Source organism: Megalops cyprinoides, chromosome 12 (genome assembly GCF_013368585.1).
Source record: "Megalops cyprinoides isolate fMegCyp1 chromosome 12, fMegCyp1.pri, whole genome shotgun sequence".
Taxonomy (NCBI): Eukaryota; Metazoa; Chordata; class Actinopteri; order Elopiformes; family Megalopidae; genus Megalops; species Megalops cyprinoides.
Window position 1 is genome coordinate 5,287,583 of NC_050594.1, and position 20,216 is coordinate 5,307,798.

General features: G+C 48.8%; 1 protein-coding gene across 1 annotated transcript in view; it reads right to left on the bottom strand.

Moving 5' to 3' along the window:
* The window catches only part of ralgapa2 (Ral GTPase activating protein catalytic subunit alpha 2), a 140,980-nt gene that overhangs the window by 68,268 nt on the left and 52,496 nt on the right, over positions 1–20,216 (bottom strand). Inside the window, exons 11-23 of the mRNA XM_036541827.1 lie at positions 19,971–20,156; positions 19,644–19,778; positions 18,494–18,642; positions 18,053–18,164; positions 17,328–17,565; positions 16,129–16,299; positions 12,156–12,278; positions 11,428–11,528; positions 10,765–10,855; positions 10,015–10,185; positions 3,725–3,918; positions 2,583–2,681; positions 1,686–1,841 (exon numbers count right to left, since the gene is read on the bottom strand). Coding sequence (XP_036397720.1) covers positions 1,686–1,841; positions 2,583–2,681; positions 3,725–3,918; positions 10,015–10,185; positions 10,765–10,855; positions 11,428–11,528; positions 12,156–12,278; positions 16,129–16,299; positions 17,328–17,565; positions 18,053–18,164; positions 18,494–18,642; positions 19,644–19,778; positions 19,971–20,156 — 1,926 coding nt within the window. The remainder of the gene's footprint in view (positions 1–1,685; positions 1,842–2,582; positions 2,682–3,724; positions 3,919–10,014; positions 10,186–10,764; positions 10,856–11,427; positions 11,529–12,155; positions 12,279–16,128; positions 16,300–17,327; positions 17,566–18,052; positions 18,165–18,493; positions 18,643–19,643; positions 19,779–19,970; positions 20,157–20,216) is intronic.

The following is a 20,216-nucleotide window of genomic DNA, read 5'->3' on the forward strand; positions in this document are numbered from 1 at the left end:
ATACAGATCAGAGCAGAGGAACCCGTTGCCGTGACGGTCAGCCTGATTGGCGACAGGCGGGTCACTGTGATTGGACGGCTACGAATGTGCGGATCTGATGCCTGCCGTTTGCAGGTCTCACCCACGTCAAATGCAACCATTAGGTTAGTCTCTCATCATTTACCAAAGGAATTACATTACTATATTGTCTTTTAGCAGAAACACTCTTAGCCAGAGTGACTTACATAGGTTACAGTTTTACATGTTGTCTATTTACAGAGCTGGACACTTACGGAGGCAATTCTGGGTAAGTACCTTGACCAAGGGTACGGCGGCAGTGGGGAATCAAACCAGCAACCTTTTGGTTACAAGCCCTGCTCATTACTACTACACCACACTGCCCAGACAACATCTAAAACTGCCTAAACATTCTGACTAGGACTGTGTCTGCGCACATACACATAAGTGCGAATAAACACAAACAAAACATTCAATTCAAGTTTGAGGTAACCCTTCATGCACAAAACCTTTTGTCCCTGAAAATGTACAAAAGCTGACTAACACCCACCTCTGATTACAGAGCTCTCCTCTGAAGCAAAATGCTGAAGTCACAGTTTAATGCCCTGGTGAAGGCAAAGGCATGACTCTCTTCATTACGCTCATTAGTACAGAACTGTGGTGTCATCAGTCAAAATGACCGCGCTAAGAACTTTGCCACTCAGCTAATGCATCAAAGCGGCTGACAGTCCCTTAGACACATTAGCTAACGATGCTGTGCGCTAACTATGCAATAACTATGGCTCACATGACCTCATCCTGAGATCGCTGCCTGCCGTAAGAACACGAGAAACATGGTTACTGTGCTCAGAACTCTCCACCAGCTGCCCTACAGCTTAAAATCCACTGGCAAAGAGAAGACTCTTGAGAAGCCCTTTACAAAAAATACCCCCACATCACAAGCTATTCCGCTGGCACTATTCATCCAGAACTGTAGCAAACAAACTTAAGATCTAGTTCAGCAAAGTCGATTACCAGCAGGAAACGTAACAATTTTTCTTGCGATTATAAAAGGTAGTAAGGCAACAGGCAGTTTATTGAATGTTCTTCCCTGATCTTCACCAGACCAATCACATCTAGCAGGTTAATGCTCTGCCAGGGAACCGTGGCAACAGGGGGCATTTGGGTACTTCAGATTTCTTTCACCACAGCACCATCTACTGTTCAGAGGCAGTAAAATCACTGCAGTTACAAACCTCTACAGAAAAGTGGTAGAAGTGCTGAGTGAGGAGTGTGAATGAGTGTGAATGTGTGAACGAATGTGTGAATGTGTGAATGAATCCACTGAAACAGGTGAAAAATACATCTGAAAACCATAATGAGTGCAGTTCATGACTGGGAGCAACATGAAAGAAAAAGAAAGAAAATGAGAGACAGAGGCAAAGAAAGGAAGAAAGAAAGAGAAAGAGAGAGAGAAACAAAGAAAGAAAACATGTTTACGCCTACTTGTGGTGTGAGTCTTTATATATGTAATGCTAGTGTCTTTACGTGTGCATACTGTACACATGCGTGTGTGTGTGTGTGTGTGTGTGTGTGTATATGTGTGTGTGCTTATGTGTTTGTAGTGTATGTATGCGTGTGTGTTCATGGGTATTTTAAACTACATGTTCCTGCTCCTGCATTGTAGGTTTAGCTCACGCTATGGCTACCTGGTCGTCGCTGTTGAAGCCCTTGTGCATGACGTGGTAGAAGTGCACCAGGAAGTCGCTGTTGGGCAGGACATCCTGCCGCTTGGTCATCATCTCACAGATCAGCTTGTAGGCCTGCAGCTTCCCTGCCTTATACTCCACAGGCAGCGCAGTGGCCTGCAGGGGGCGCCCAGCATCACAAGAGACAGCAATCAGAGAGCGCAGACATCACCCTGACAGAGACGCACACTATCAAACTAACTCAGGAGAAAAATCTCCTCTCAGACTGAGCACACCCCACTGGAGTGATCAAGCAGCCTTACAGCCAGTAACAGCTAGCACCGCAAGTCATCAGTGCTGTCAGAATACTTATCACAGTAATGCTGTTACAAAGGCATCTGGCTGCGCTCAAAGACCATGACATACATGATCTCCACCGTAGACTGGAGCTGCTTCCATTTCATTACAGCATACAGCAATTAGGAAATATCTTTTTCTATGTAACTATTAGTACAGTTTTAAATTTATCCTTTATTTACCCTGGAAAACCTCACTTAACTTGACATCTGGTCAAACAGGATTAAAAAAAGGTATAAATCTATCCAGTTGTAATGTTGTGAATTAAACATTTTAAGTCAGAGAATGGTATTAATGTAACTAGATTAGTAGAAAGTATAGCAAATGAACTAAGGTGTAATTTGACAGTCAAGCAGTGTACTTAGGATTTAAATGCATCAGGGCTGGTGAGTCAGTACAACATTACTTCTAATTTGCACCTGTAAACCACGGTCAAACCACTGTGACCACGGTGTTTCTGGGTAATTTGCGGCCTTGCTCACGGTCGGGCCGCTGTCGTCATCTTGAATAAACACCATGGAAACCGTGTGAGGCTGGCTGTGGGCCGAGCGCCGAGCTCACCTTGAAGAGCCAGGAGGCCAGCATGCGTAGGGGTGGGATGAGGACAGGCTGGGGCGGGGACGACTGATTATCCACACTGATTCCCAGATTGTCTCTGATCTGCAATCAAAACACACACACCCAGGCCGTTTACTCAATCACCGGCCAACGGGGGCCCTTGCCCCGGCGGCCAATCAGGGCCCTGCTCCACGCTTGGCTCAACGGGCCTCTTTAAGGACCCTCCGTCTGGCCGGTGGTGATGAGACTTAACGGCTCCGAGGCGCGGCTTACCGATCAGCCCCATGACCGCGCTTTCAGCTGCACAGTCACCTGAATATGCATGAATAACACAGGGTCCTGCCAGGGACAACTCCGCTCCTCCAAAGCACAAGCACTTGCATGTGCCCGTTCCGCCGGTGCGCCGAGACAGGTGATTTCAGCTAATTAGCTCCCTTTTCGGCTGAAGAGCTGCTACAAAACCCAAGTGATTGGAACAAATCTTGGTGACTAAAACCTTCTACAGCCGGACATTTCCACCTCTGAAGGCCCCTACTTTGCAAAAGACAGTTTATTTTCTGTAATGGTCTTTACAGGATTAACAGCACTGGTGCACAAATTCCCAGCAGGCTGTTCTCTCCATAAGTTTTTCTACACTGTTCCTCCTCCTGCCATCTGAACAGAGAAAGCTTTAGCCAGGCATCAAGCCAAACGCAAATATGTTGTTTTGAATCTTCAACATGTTGCTTCTGTTCACAGTTTCGTATTAAATTAAATAGTAATATCACTCAAAATGAAGGGAAAAGAAACCAGCAGTATTAGTGACAGAAGAACAACGGCACATGTTGAAGTGTGTCTGGCTAAAAGCTTCGGCATTCCTGCCATCTGAACAGTGAAAGCTTCTGCAAGGCACCACGCCAAGAACAAATGCACTGCTTTGAATTTTCAGAATACTGCTGCTTTAACCAGCTTTCATTTTAAATCACTTCATGTCAAATTACTTTGACAAAAACAGCAGTGTTAGCCAAAGACAAATAAAAACAACATCAATCACAGAGCAAAAAATGAAGTCCTAAATGGTTACAGAGCCGAGATTGCATTTTCGGCTGTTTGCATGAAAGTGTCAAAGAATGTGAGTGGCCACGGGCTGAGTGCTCTCTCCTCACCTTGGCCAGCTTGTGCCAGAGCTCGTAGAGGTAGCAGAACACCTTGGCGTGAATCTTGGGGCAGCGGATGCTGTTGACGTCTCCGAGGATTCCCAGAATCCTCCTCCAGATCACAGCTGCGGAGTCGGCATGCCAGCCGGTGAGATTGCCCCCGGCGATGATGCTGATGTCATCCGTCAGGCACTCGCTGCTGTCTGTGGGGGGGGGGGGGGGGGCAGCAGGGGAATGTTGGTGGCTTGTGTCAAGGGGGCGGGGGGTGTCTCTGCCATAACGCCCCCCCCAGACAGAGACCTGGCCCAGATGTGTCCCCTGTCTTCAGATCAACCATGACACTGAACATTCAGCAGAATTCAGCCATAGAGCTCACACAGCTGAAACCTTCTCTTGATCTCCTGAGAATTTCAGATAAAAGGTGTCACTCTACTCACAAACACCCGAATTAATCATTTCATTTCATGGTCACTGAGATAAGTAATAGATTTTGGCAGTGAAATATACAACACAAATAAAGGCAAAACAAAATCTAACTTGGAGCCGATGAGCGAGACGAAATTGCATCTCCCAAGATTCTCTGCCCTGTAACAAGACACTTAGCTATGCAAACCTTTACAGGACTCAGGAGACAGTGCTACTGTACAGAGCTGTGTCCCCTGAAAAGGACCCCCGATGTTCAGCTACTGTGCATGTGTGTATATTAACATATCCAATAAGAACAAATCAGGGAAGTGTATTTAATAACCCTGTCCATGACGGCCATTGAGAACAACCCCACAGCCTCATCGTTTGATGAGGATGCAAAAGGACTGACACCAAGCAGGAAGAGGAAGCGAAGAGAGCAACACATGCAGGAAAAGAATTAAAATATTCACTGCAAAATTTCATTTATAACTGCATCCTGCCAGCAGCTTAATAAAAAATCCCCATGTCATAATCACAGAAGTAGAATTAAGACAATTAGTGAAACTGTGTGATAGCAGCATTCCTGTGTGGTTTACATGCCCCAAACTGAGAATCATGGCTCAAACTAAAAAGAATAACTTTGAGTCACTATTGATGTTAATTAATTTATATTAAAATAACAATGTTAATAGGAATAGGCCTCGTGTTACACAACCACGGCGATCAGAGGAATCCAGACACAATCGGACCAGCACCGGCCTTAACAAACGAGGACAGAGGTGAGGGCAGGGTTTCTGTTTGCACAAATTAATGTCATCTACCAAATTTTGGAGGCTTGGATGGAAAAGAACACAGGCTGTAGGTCACTCGGACAGAGAATTAAAAGCAACCATTTTTTAAATTACAGTTTTCAAATTGGGAGAAATGACTTTTCTTTATTTGGCACCATTTTGCTACATGCTACATTCATACAAAATGTTGTGACATTCTAAAATAGTGATGATATAATTCAGTGATGACACATAATCTTAAACATGTGTCCATGACACAAATAGGTGAAAATTTCTCTAACTGAAACTCTGGAGGGGCCTTTTCAGGCTCCGCCCCTATTTCAGATGAGCAAATCCCTGAAGAGGGGGACAAGGGGAAATGTATTAGCAATCTCTAGGACAGTTTAAATGGGAAAAGGTCATGTTAATCAGACTCTTTCCAAAATAAGAGCCCTGAGGTCAGAAAGCTTGTCCAGGGCAGCGGCTTAATCACACTTAACAGTGCCCTTCAATTAACTCTGTAAACTGCTACCGTGACAAGCAGTAATGGCAGTGCAAGAGAGGACTTTAAATTTGCCAGCAGTCGTGTGAGCTCCGTTTGCAAGTACATCCAACTAAAAACGTCCATGTGAAGACAGTCGTTTTCCCTGATTTAGCAGCGACTCTTACGCAACAGATAAAAAAAGAGCGTTTGAAGTGTCTCTGAGATGATAACCTATTTAGATGTAAATGACTATAACTCGGAACTGCAAGTCTATTTGATTATTCTCTGACTAGTTACTTAAAAGTCCCCTATTAATAATAAAGAACTATTACTTTGTAGTGATCTAAATTAAATTAGCTTACCCACTTTCTGTGTAGCTTTAAAGACTGAGAGCTTTAAAGACTTTCTGTAATGAAGGATGAAGAGCTTAAGGACACCCACAGTTGCTGCAGAAATTCAGAATTCAACTGTTCAAAAAAGAACTTTAAAGAGGGCACTGAACAAGCTGTAGAATAATGAAAGAAAAAACCCAACCTGGAAAAACACCAGCATGCCTTAATAAATCTGCTGAAAAGTTAGAAATAAGGAGAAAAAAGTGCTCTGATTTTCACTGGAAAAAAAACAAAACCAGTCAGAATCAGAAGACAGAAAGCATGATTTGGGGAGGAGCTGGGAGAGGCTTTGGAGAATAAAGATGCCCAAATCAGCCAGAGTGCAGACACCCAGAGACTGCAAACTGCTCCCACAGCTCTCTCCCAAAGCCTCCAGCAGAGACACAGCTACAGGCGCAGGCCCAAGTCACTGACACAGGCGCCGGCCCGAGTCACTGACACAGGCGCCGGCCCGAGTCACTGACACAGGCGCCGGCCCGAGTCACTGACACAGGCGCAGGCCCGAGTCACTGACACAGGCCCGAGTCACTGCCACAGGCGCCGGCCCGAGTCACTGACACAGGCGCAGGCCCGAGTCACTGACACAGGCGCAGGCCCGAGTCACTGACACAGGCGCCGGCCCGAGTCACTGACACAGGCGCCGGCCCGAGTCACTGACACAGGCCCGACTCACTGACACAGGCACCGGCCCGAGTCACTGCCACAGGCACCGGCCCGAGTCACTGACACAGGCCCGAGTCACTGACACAGGCACCGGCCCGAGTCACTGCCACAGGCACCGGCCCGAGTCACTGACACAGGCCCAAGTCACTGACACAGGCGCAGGCCCAAGTCACTGACACAGGCGCAGGCCCGAGTCACTGACACAGGCACCGGCCCGAGTCACTGACATAGGCCCGAGTCACTGACACAGGGACCGGCCCGAGTCACTGACACAGGCGCAGACCCGAGTCACTGCCACAGGCACCAGCCCGAGTCACTGACACAGGCGCCAGCCCGAGTCACCGACACAGGCGCCAGCCCGAGTCACCAACGCAGGTGTAGGCCCGAGTCACCGACACAGGCACCGGCCCGAGTCACTGACACAGGCGCCGGCCCGAGTCACTGACACAGGCGCCGGCCCGAGTCACTGACACAGGCACAGATCAACACGGGCAAAGGGACAGGAAAGTACCCAGGTCCTCTGGCATGTGCAACACAGACGGGTGCATGGTGTCCTCCAGGAGGGGGGGGCAGTCCCGGCACTCGGGGGGCCCTAGCAAAGCTGGCGTGGCAGGGGGGTGCTGGGGGTGGGACGGGGGTGCGGTGTGGGTGGGGAGGGCACGCTCAGAACCTAAACGGGGAGAGACGGACACTTCAGGACACCAAACAATGACAGTGCAATCGCAATGAGTGAGTGTGCGAGTACCTTCCATCACCCCGCTGCCCCCATCGCTTCCACATGGCTAGGGGTACGCCTGGTGCGTGTGGCCCGACAGCCAGCTAAAGCCAGACTGCTTTAGCCTGTAAGCATCTTTTGCACACTCATTTCAAACAGCAGCCATTGTTTTACGGTCTCAGCAATGACAATCATGACATCGAAAAAACAAAAAAAACACAAATGACAAAATAAAAAAAAATCCAGTCTAATTAATTGGTTCTGTGCTTTGAGCCGGTAGAGGAGGTAGAACTAACACCCCTCCAACACACACATCCCCAACTGCCACGAAGTCGCCTGCATATTCATCTGTCCGGTAGGAGCAGTTGGATATTTACTTTACTTCTGGTACCTTGTCCAGGGGTACAGCAGCAGTGCCCCAGCAAGGAATCGAACCAGTGACCTTCTGGTTACAAGCCCTGCTATTTACCACTATGCTACACTGCCATCCTGAGGTCACAGATGCAAAAGTATAAATGCTGCTCACGCCTCAAATGGCAGCGTTTCAGGGAGCTCTGTGCACCTCCCGCCCCATCCCCCCTCCTCCCCGAAACACCCGCAAGGCCGTTTGAGGACAACCAGGCAGGCGTTTCCCGGACAGACAGGTGTGACACTCTTCTCAGGAGAGCGCCGAGTTCAGCGTGCCCTGGAAGTGTGAGGACAGAGGAGATGGAATGCACTCAGCAAACAGACTGGGGGGGGAGGCACGTCCTGGGCCAGACAGGTGGGTGAGACTCGCGTCTAACTGATCATTCTGCTGAAGCAGGTGAGCGCCTGCACAGTGAGCCGAATAAACACCCACCCCACAGCCCCCCCGCTTCGGCCCAGGCCAGCTGTTCCCCTCCCCCCTCCCTCTGGTCCTATGACTCTGCTTTCAGGGCAGGCCTTTCGCTGTTGCTGGGGCAGAATGCAGCCAACACCTGGCCACCAGCACCAAGCCCTGCCCAAACAGCCAAAGACAGACGGGGGGGGGGGGGGGTGACGGGGGGGCTTTTGGGGAGTTCCTGACAGGTTGACAGGGGGCAGGAAATCACCTGAGATTTCCTTACAGCTGCGAGAGGCAGATGTGTGCTGATTTGACTACAGGTCCCTGATTCTAATAACCTCACCTAACCAGCCACGTCTCAGATTATCTGGAAAGGCCCGTAGAATCACACAGCCATGAAGAGCTCAGTACGCTTTCACTTCTGAGATGTTCTGTCCAAAAACTCAACAGAAATGCTGGAACATGGCCATGATCACATTACATTACTGTTATCTGGCAGACATTCCAGAGAGACTTACATACAGTAGGTTACAATTTTATCCACTTACACAGCTGGATATCAAACCAGGGGATGTGGGGAATCAAAATGGGGAATCAAACCAGCAACATCTGGGATATGAGCCCTGCTCCTTACCACTAGATTACACTGCTGTTGCACTTATGAGAACACAGCCATGGTATGTGTAGTTAAATGTAAAATAGTCTCTCAGGCTGCCTAGAACATTATAATGCAGTATTATCTTAAATCAGTTATTCAACACTCCCACTTATTTCCAATTCATCTCTCCCACACACTCAACCTTCTCTGTGAATTTGCAACATGTTTTATTCCCATTAATACTTCATAAGTTGCCCATTATTTGAATGATGGACATTTCACAACCTTTCAATGTAAATCATATACTTTAAGGCAGTATACTCTCAGATTAACCCAAATATGCAAAAGGGAATTCAGAATTCTGTGGAAAGGCATAACATAAAATTGTTGCATTTGTTAACGATTCAAAGTATTTTTAATGGAAGCTCCTTGCCTGAAATACTGGTATAATAAGTATTTGAAGGCAGTGATTTTTTCCTATGCTTCATAAATAGATGAGAAAATATCTTGTTGAGGTTTCAAACACTTCTCAACCATCTCTAAGCTTTTAACATTAGCTCTCCCTGCTGTATATCTACACATGCATATACACACAGGTGTATAACCTAAGTCCTGGCCTCATCTCTGAAACATTACCCTGCCTGGATTGATTAAAAGCCCAGGGTCACGGTGCTGCTAGGGGGATTTTTTTAGGCAGGATCTGTCCTGTCTGGTTACAGGAATAGATGAGAATGACCTGGTTAACAGTCCTACATAGCCATGAGACATTTGCGCTCTGGGTGAATTATTCAGCTGAGAGAGGACTTCAGTATCAGGTGCTGTGATTAACCGTGGGCACTTTAACCGTGTTAAAGGAGGAGTCCTGCGATGGCCAGGGTTGGCCAGGACATTCGGGAAAGCTGAGCCCCTCTCAGTGATGCAGGTGGGGGGTGGGGGGTGGGGTCTGCATTCAGGAGGAGACATTATCCGAGGGATCGTGTTCCAACGGCTGCCTGTGGCTCTACCTACAAAGGTCAGGCCGCGGTGCACTCCGCCGCCCAAACGGTCCCTCTGAACGTACCGGCAGTGTTTGAGGCCGTCTGACAAAGTGACTCGCACCCTATCCTGTGTATCGCGGTATGAGCTGACTGCCACTGTGACCCGCCCGTACTGTAGCTCTGGCTGTCCCTGCCCCTCTCCATAAGGGTTCAGAGCCATGCACTTCTTCTGGGGGAAACATCTTCCCACTTTAACCCATACTGTCTGAACCACTGGCTCACTTCAATCCATATAGTCTGTACAACACTGCTCACCATAATACACACCGTCTGGATCACCGCTCACCATTATACCTCAGTTTACCCTACTGCTCACCATAAAACCTCAGTGTACCCCACCACCCACCCCAGTACACAGTCTGTCCCACAGTTTCCCACAATGCCCCCCCCCCCCAGCCTTCCCCACGGGGGTCCCGGCGGTGGGTACCTGCCAGCGCCTCCGTGCGGCTCAGCAGGAGACCCCCCCGGGGGTCGGGGTCGACGGTGACATCGTGGGGCGACTGGGAGTCCGGCTCCTCCTCGAAGGCCTGCCAGGACAGCAGGCTGACGTCGGCGTCATTGAGGCACCCGTTGGAGGTCTCGCTGCTCACGCTCTCGCCTGAGGGGCGGGGGGGGGGAGCCGGTGACTCATCGAGCAGATCACAGACACAGATCACCCATTCATCAGCTGCCCAATCGAGCTGGCTTTACTGGAAAAGCACACTGCTGCTGTGCCCACCCCCTCCCGCTCCATAAAGGTCACCTCACTCTCTCATTTAAACGCATGGAGTCACAGAGTGGGTACACAACGTATGGCACACGGAAGGGGTAAAGTTTCACGGGCAAGCGTTTCAGTAACGGGAACTGCTGAATGTCAGCACACAGAACCTGCAGTCGATAATCAGCTGGCAACAACAGGGTTAGGCGGTTAGGACATGCACAGAAACCATCTGCTGGGACGGAAACTGAGCTGGAATACAGACACAGAGGATGGATCTGGGGATACAGAGACGGGGCTGAGTTATGGGTACAGACACAGAGAATGGATCTGGGATATAGAGACGCAAGGTTGATTTGGGGTATAGAAACAGAGAATGCGTATGAAGATACAGACACACATGGTTGAGTTAGGGTACAGAAACAGAGGGCGTGGCTCTGGCACAGGGACAGAGTGATTGACAGGGGTCAATGATCTCACTTTTCTCACGCAGCTTGGCCCTCCCGTACGGCGTCTGGCCCTCCCCAGCGTAGTCCAGGTCAGCGGGACTGCTACTCCGCCGAATCAAAATCTGACACAGGGAGAGAGGGGCGTTACTCTGGCCTCAGACTAACACCCTATATCAGGAAGAATACAGCGGTGTAGACTGGCGCCTACATGTTTCTAAGAAGCACACAGTGCGGCGGGGTCTGTGGTAAGCACATGCTGATATCACATTATTAGGGTTAGAGTAGGAAGTAGCAGATGGTGCCATATGAGTCATTAGTACTTCAAAGGTGACATTTTATGAATTTTGGTGGGTTCCCTTTTTGAGTTCTGCAGCAGACACCAAGATGAGAGATTATCGCACACCAGGAGACTGCTTTAAACAATAAAAGTAAAAAAAAAACGATCATATAATCTGCACCTCCTACTTGAAGCTTTGGATTTAATTCAAATACTTTTGCAGACGGATGATGAGCGTAAGAAGTGAACTCCAGGAAAAGCATTTAGTGTAGTGCATGATGCAAACCCCTGAATTTATTCATAGATTAGCGGTACAAACAGAAGCTTTCCCCAGGAAAGAGGAGCTTCTGAGCCCTCTGAGCGGGCAGAGTGTCGTGTCACAGTCTGGCGTGGTGACGGAGAGTGTGAGGGCCTCACCACAGGCGGCTCGCCGTCCCTCCTCCCTGAGCCGGCGCTCTCCGAAACACACACGCGGCCGTCCGAGATGCTGGCGTTGGGCGAGTACTCCCTCTCCTGACCTGCGTTTAACACGGAGGTAAAAATGTTACCAGACTCACAGGATTACCAGCTCACAGCATTCACCAATTATGAGGATCCAGGGAGAGAGCCTTACAGCTCACCAGAAACTGGCATTCTGGGAATCTAATGGGTAGCATTTCTTGTCCACTAGAGGGCAGGAACACCCCTTAAATTTGTCAAATCAAAATAGCCAGATTATCCACAAAACACACAAGTCTAGTGAAGGAGATGAACTCTGTGTCAAGCCGTTAATTATTTAATACTGTTATTGATATCAACATGTATCAATGTACATCTCAAGGATGGCAAATGCAAAGTATGAAATAGATCTTGTGGTTGAGACCCTTGTTATTCAGTACTAATTTACAGATGTACATGTGAAATAAACCTTGAGGGGTACAAACATAATATTTAAACTGAAGATTTAGATTTACATGTATTCATATATGTAAATGTTGCATGTTGGACAATTACAATATTTAATACTCATTTACAGATTTATAAATATAAATACGCAGCATATTTTATAATTGACAATCTCATAATTTAATGCAGATTAATTGACATATATATGTATCATCTCCTGTGCGCAGTGCCTTTTGGGTGGCGGTGTGTAGGGGGCGGACCTTGGAAGGCGTCGGACAGCGGCTGCGTGATGTCAGAGGTGCTGCTGCTGCGAGGGAGGGGTGTGTCTCCGTCCCCGGGCTCGCCCTCCCCGGCACACTCCACCAGCTGGCCCTCCTCCACGTCTGCACAGGGGGGAGAGCGGGGGTCAGGCGGGCTCACGCGCACGGACACACACGCAGCAACACACGCACGCGCAAACACGGCAACACACACACACACGCACGCATGCATACACACACATGCACACGCAGCAACACACACACACAAACACACGCACGCACACACGTGCACACGCAGCAACACACACACGCACACACAAACACACACACGCGCACACGGCAACACACACACACACAAATACACACGCACACATGCACACATGGCAACACACACACACACACACACACAAACACACGCACGCACACACACACACGCACGCACGCACACACACACACACACACACACACACACACACAAACACACGCACGCACACACACACACACACACACACACACACACACACACACACACACACACACTCACAAACACACACACACACAAACACACGCACGCACGCACGCACACACACACTCTGTCACTTTCCCTTTCCTACAGCTCATCTTAGTTCGCAGTGCCACATTCTCTGCCCTCTCTTGCCAACTTCTCCCTTTCACTTCTGAGGTCGTGACCCAGAGGCCGAACCACGAGGGAAGTGGCTGGGCTACACACATGGCACACTGCCCAAACTGCACTGCCTAAACATGCATATGCCAACCGTGCATAAGTACTAAAAAAAGAACACAACACCTCTTCATTTACACGTGTGTGCTTCCTCCAAACCTCATTTTCTAAGAGAGCTAACTGATGTAAAACACACATTTCCACTTCCACTCATGACTGCTTCTGTTTAAAACAGCGCGCACTCCTCCAGCTTAACAGACTCATGACGCATCACAACAGGAAGTGGGAAATGAGCGGGAAAGGAAGGGGGAAGTAAGAGGGAGAGGAGGTGGGAGAGGGAGAGGGAGAGGGAGAGGGAGAGGAGGTGGGAGAGGGAGTGGGAGAGGGAGAGGGAGAGGGAGAGGGAGAGGGTGGGGGGCGCTCCTGGCGCACCGTACCTGTGAGCCTGTGAGAGCAAGAGTTGGCAGAGATACCAGGCAAGAAAGAGCTGACAGTGTGCAGCAGCAGAGGGACGCTTTTAGTAGCAGGCAAAGCCTCGTAAAGGTGAACACAGTTGCTGATAGACTGGCTTCGCTTAGCTTCCGTCAGAAAAGAGTGAGAGAGGGACACACAAGTCAGTCACATCACAGACAAGGTAAAGAAAAACAAAAAAAAAGAGAAGAACCAATCACAAATCTGCACCACTTCGCTGGCAAATGCGTTCAACCCCTTTTGATGTTCGGCTTCAAGCATGAGAGAAAATGCAAGTTTGCTCTATAAGATAAGGTGCGGGAGAAAAAGCTAGGCAACAATGGATCTGCTGATTGAATGACAATTCAAATGCTGTAATTCCTACAAAATGGTTCCTGGATGAAACTATGCAGCTCTCTCAAATTGGTTGTCCAGATCATTTTTAACCATGAGATCTATTTTCATATATAATTGTATAGATTCAGACTGTGTTATAAATTGATGTCACAAATTGATCCCATGTAATGAAAAGATGAATTAGCTCTTGATTGTGATAAAAAAAAAAAAACAATCATTGGATTCCCTCGATTGCATGGTCTTTTAGTATTGTAGGAAAGCATGCTACTTAAAAAAAGACAGAGAATTATGATGTAACAACTTTAAAGAAAACTGTTGTTCTCACCATATGCTGTTCATTCAATATTCAACATTCAATTCAATCCTGTTCACCTGTTTCCTGTATTGATGATCAATTGAACATTGCCCACAACATTTAACTATGCCAGTAAACATAGCCTAGTGCACATCAAGAGAGGTTGATTTTCGAATGAGTTTGAATTCATGTGTCCCATGTCTGATACTTTGCAATCTTGTTGAACAAGATTGCAAAGTCAAGAAGACATAGTGACTGGATTTTAATGAGAGTTTGTGCATCATCCTGACTGTAGATCAATTTATGAAGCCACTACTAGGTAACAATCCCAGAAACTGCAGATGCATATTGCTCTAGAACAGTGCATCATGTGTCCTCATTCACATCAAAAAAGTGTACTTTTCTCACACAAATGATTAATGAATAAACTCATTTGAAATTGTGCCTTTCAAATATATGCGGCTTGTGAATAGGTGAAGAGACATCTTCCCCTATAAGAAACCAAAAAAATTGCCTGAACTTATTAACGAGGCAAAGGTACTCAGGTATCATTAATAATGTCATCATTCAAAATGAAATAAGAAAACAATAAGCTCAGTCCTGATCCTGGTGCCCAACTGCAAAAAAAAAAAGTACAAATTGAGTGCAACGAGGGAAACGTCGTGACAAGTATATTTGCACCATTTTATATCGCAGGGGACTATTTCAGTATTGTTTCTAGACAGCACTTCAAATATAATCGAGAGGACAGCTATGAAAGAGAAGAGCGCTATTCTTCGCAAACAGTATATTTTAATTAGTGCCTTTTTATTTAAAGATTGCATCGCTTCTGCAAGGATAGCCAGTCGCACCTATTTATGCATTTTAATAAGCATTAATTACGTTCCTAATGAAACTATTAAGACGGCCGCGTGATTGAAGTCCCGCTTCTTTTTAAGAAGGGGGGATTTGGGCGCGTTTGAAGTTCAATGCGTGAGAAATGCAATTAGGCGAGGCAAAGCGGGAGTCGGCGACGGCGGCGTTTCATGTGGCTCTCTTCAGAGAGAGCCCCTCCAGCCGCCGCCCGCGTCCCTGCGCAGCTCCGCGCCGCCTAATCAGCGCGCCAGACGCACAAAGGTGCCGTGGAAACCGGCGCAATGAGACGCTTCCTTTGTTTTAGCCGAGGAGCAGACTAAGAGGGTGTTTAAAACTCTCACCCGCAACATTTATTGTTCACAAGATGATGTTGTTGAAAGCTTACATCATACGGCAACCGCTTCATATGAAGCTTCTCTGTTGACGCCCGTGAATTTCGAAGTCGCTCGGTATTTCTGCGCGGACGATAACGGAGCTGGCTATTATGGTCATAGGCTACAAACTTAGCTTGAAGAGAAAAAATCCGTTTTAACGATTACATGCACTTCAGAATTCAAATCCAAAGGCTTTACTGGGGGAAACATGTGGAAGGATGCAAAATGATGCTTTTTGGATCGCGAGGAAAATGATTTATGAGGTGACGTGGTGGTTTGGGGGGGGGGGGGCAATTTGTAACATGTCAACAAGGAAGGACTCTGTCACCACACTGACACAGAAACATGTTGCTGTTCGCTTAGTGACATCGCGGGACAATGGCCACCATCTGCTTGCCTTTTGTGTTTGGGATTTAGCCTTTCAGGAACACCCGGGCGAACATAAAGCCCCTGCCGAAATGTACTGTTCCAGCCTACGCTCCAGTCAATACAGCCTTTGTGTCTGGAGGGACACCATTTGTGCTGGGTGGCACATTGCTCAATATTACCAGACCAGGAAATGACTCCAGCCCTTCGCCTGAGCCGACCAGAAGTCAGCCAGGGAGAAACTGTGACAGAAATGTCTCAGAGACATTTGGACAAGCTTAACATACTTTTGCATGTGTCGGGTGCCTTGAATTTGGCATAGTGCAGTCCTCATTTCTTCCTGGGAAGATAGTAGCTTCACCTTGTTAATCTGGCTGAAGAGGGTTTGAAGGAAATTGCTTTGAAGTGTGTGTATAGCAGAAGGCCATTGTTATTTGTGTCAGAAGTGAGCTGACACAAATAACAATGAGCCTGAAATCAAAGCCCCCTAGTCATGCTTTCACTGATGACCTGACCACAGTTAGCACTGTACAGGCTAGGCGATATGCTCTGTGAGAACTCAGGTGTGAGGAATGGTGGGATCGGGGGTGTTACCTGTCGCCTTCTGCCTGACGCTGTTTCGGGCTTTCTCCACCCCGGGCGCCCCCGATGTGGTGGCACTGCGGAAACGCATGGGCTCCTGCACCCCCCCGTCCCCCTGGTTCCTCCAGCTCAGGGAGAAAGAGCGCCCCACGGAGGCCGCTTTCTGAGGGTCCGGGATCACCCCTGAAATAAAGACACACACAAAGGGACATGTCACACTGACCCAAGATCACCCCTGAAATAAAGACACACACAAAGGGACATGTCACACTGACCCAAGATCACCCCTGAAACACACAGACACACACAAAGGGACACGTCACACTGACCCAAGATCACCCCTGAAACACAAAGACACACACAAAGGGACACGTCACACTGACCCAAGATCACCCCTGAAACACACAGACACACACAAAGGGACACGTCACACTGACCCAAGATCACCCCTGAAACACAAAGACACACACAAAGGGACACGTCACACTGACCCAAGATCACCCCTGAAACACAAAGACACACACAAAGAGACATGTCACACTGACCCAAGATCACCCCTGAAACACACAGACACACACAAAGGGACATGTCACACTGATCCCTGATCACCCCTGAGGCTTGCAGGGCTGTATGTAAGAGCTGTGTGTGTTTGTGTAAGAGCTGTGCTTGTGTATGTAAGAGCTATTTGTGTGTATGTCAGAGCTGTGTGTGTGTGTAGCAGTTGTGTGTGTGTGTGTGTATGTGTGTGTGTGTGTGTGTGTGTAAGAGATGTGTGTGTGTGTGTGTGTGTGTGTGTGTGTGTGTGTAAGAGATGTGTGTGTGTGTGTGTGTGTGTGTGTGTGTGTATGCGTGTGTGTGTGTGTGTAAGAGATGTGTGTGTGTGTGTGTGTGTAAGAGATGTGTGTGTGTGTGTGTGTGTGTGTGTGTGCATGTGTGTGTGTGTGTGTGTGTGTGTGTGTAAGAGATGTGTGTGTGTGTGTGTGTGTGTGTATGTGTGTGTAAGAGATGTGTGTGTGTGTGTGTGTGTGTGTGTGTGTATGTGTGTGTGTGTGTGTGTAAGAGATGTGTGTGTGTGTGTGTGTGTGTATGTGTGTGTATGTGTGTGTGTGTGTGTGTGTGTGTGTGTGTGTGTGTGTAAGAGATGTGTGTGTGTGTGTGTGTGTGTGTGTGTGTGTGTGTGTAAGAGATGTGTAGGCGTCCGAGCGCCGTACCCCTGCCCCTCTGCTTCTTCTCCTTCTGCTCGCTCAGCTTGTCCAGCGGCAGGTTGGCCATGTCCAGGTTGTAGACGAAGCGAGCCAGCACGGCGGTCAGCGAGTCCATGATGTTGGCCCACTCGTTGATCAGCTCCTCCCACTCGGTGAGCGAGGACAGCACGGCCAGCAGCTCGTCCCACAGCTCCCGCGAGATGAACACGCTCAGGTTGGCCCGGACCCACGCCACGATGATCGTCTGGGGTGGAGGGAGGCACGGTCTCTCAGGGCGCGAACGCGGTCCCCAGATGATTCTACCCTACCGCACACCACCCAGCTGCCAAGCTTGACCATGGCACCATGACCGCATCAGCACGACCGTGTCACCATGACCGGGTCGTCACAACCGCGCCACAGGGAGGATGGGGAAGACATACTGTACATCTAGGTCTCTGGTGGAACTGTCAGCCACCGATTGAAATGTGGAGCTTCAGGAACTCAAGAACGGATGAAGTCACCATGTGTTGTCGGGTACTGGCTTGTATGGACCAATACAAAGTCTTCTGTAGCAAAACCGTGTGAATGGTTCAAAATCAGCATGTCAGTTTCACATTGCACAATCAGCATCACATTGTTTCCTGGCAACCCATGCTGTTCCCAGATCAGCGCCCAAGCCCATGATGGTGCCCACTCCTACCATCACACTGTTTCCTGGCAACCCATGCTGTTCCCAGATCAGAACTCACCCGGAAGAGGAGGGCAGCCAGCTTCTCGGCGAAGGGGTCCTTTCTTTGGTTCTCCTGCGGCCGCTTCATCACCGCCTCCGTGATCCTCAGAAGCACCTGCAGCATCTGCTCCCTGCAGGCACATATCCCAGCATGCTCTCTACCAGCCAGCCAATCAGCTTTGACACCGGCCACACTCCACTTACATCAGTGCTGGAGGACATGCTCTTAGACAGAGGACCTGATAAGGCTGATATGACTGGATACATTAAACGCATATCACAGTAATAAGAGTAGTAAGAACAAGGAGGTCACAGAGAACAGGACTGCCGGTAACACAGTAAATAAGAATCTACAACAGTCAGCAGATCTGCAGCAGTTGGCAAAATGAATGGAGTGGAACAGCACACAAGGCTTGGCGGGGTTGAACCAGACGGATCAGAATCTGACAGCAGAACTGACCAGGTCTTCCTGTTCATGGTGGGCTCCATGATCATCTGCCGGTAGATGCTGAGCACGCCTTTGCACACCTCCACCTGGTTCTCCATCAGCTTGGGCACGTCCTGGCAGGGCTCCAGCAGGAACACGTTTGCCGAGTTGGTCAGGAAAACCTGCCAAGTGAGAACGAGACCGCGGGGTCACGGTCAACTCAACCGCTCGTCCGACTGGATCAGAACCAGGGAGATGCGCACAGAGGTTCGCCCAATCACCTGTCCTCCCCTGCTAATGTCTGCACAGTGTTTTCGAAATGGTCTCTTCAGGAATATATGTGATTAGGTTACAGCCTCAAACAGTTCAGGGCTGACCGGGTCAAAGGTCATGACTGTGCCCGTCTGACTGAGAACAACGCTGACCGACTGACTTTTAAAAACAAGAACAGTCAAGTAACTGACAGCACAAAGGAAATAATATGTCTGCTGCCAGCAAGTGGAATGGTTTTGGCTGAGACCGGAGACAGCAGCCCTGGAGCACCTCTCACTCACTGGCTCTGTCCAAAGTGAGCAGCTCTTGCAGTCATACAGTTTTGCCACTAGAGGGCTCCATGGCTAGCAAAGCAGCTGACAAACACCTGCTGGGTTCCCGATAGTGTGGAGTCAGGAGGGGTCTATGTCAGGTCTGTTCTAGGCTTGTGACCCCTTTTCAGACATGCCACTTCTGTCTGTGGTGTGTGTGTGTGTGTGTGTCGGGGTATGTATGCGTATGTGTGTGTGTATCTGTGAGTGTGTATGTGTACGTGTGTGTGTATCTGTGGTGTGTGTGTGTGTGTATCTGTGGTGTGTGTATGCGTGTGTGTGTGTCAGTATGTGTAACTGTGGTGTGTGTGTGTGTGTCGGGGTGTGTATGCGTATGTGCGTGTATCTGTGTGTGTGTATGTATATATAGGGGGCGGCAGTGTAGCATAGTGGTTAAGGAGCAGGACTCGTAACCGAAAGGTTGCCGGGCACTGTTGCTGTACCCTTGGGCAAGGTACTTAACCCACAATTGCCTCAGTAAATATCCAGCTGTATAAATGGGTGACATTGTAAAGAACTGTAACCTATGTAAGTCGCTTTGGATAAAAGCGTCTGCTAAATGAATAAATGTAAATGTATGTGTACGTGTATCTGTGCACCTGCAGGGTGGGCTGGATGCCAGCCTTGACGTCGTGGTTCTGCTCCTCGGTCAGGCAGCCCCGGCTGATGGCGCTGCTGAAGGAGTAAGTGCGTCCCCAGCTGGACGAACGCTTGTGCCCGTGGCTCTCCAGCGCCTGGGAGAGAGAACGCCGCAGTTACACTCCGTGTGTGTGTGTCTTTGTGTGTACCTGCGTGTCTGTCTGTGTGTGTATACCTGTATATGTGTGTGTGTGATATAGAGATAGTACCTGCGTGTGTGTGTGCGTGTGTGTGTGTGTGATATAGGGACAGTACCTGCGTGTGTGTGTGTGATATAGGGACAGTACCTGCGTGTGCGAGCTGTCAGTCTCTGTGGTCAGCAGCGGCTCTGACCCGTCCTCCTCGCTCTCCTCCTCTTGGCTGCCCTTGTCCGGCTCCGTCATGAACGCTGGCTTGTCCTGCAAGATCCACTTCCTGTAAACTTTAATCACCTTCCGGGTCGCCGAGGCCTCGCAGGAGGGCAGCAGGAAGGCCTACACACAACACAATGCATGTTAGCAACACAGAAACGTTCACATTATACTACAGTATCA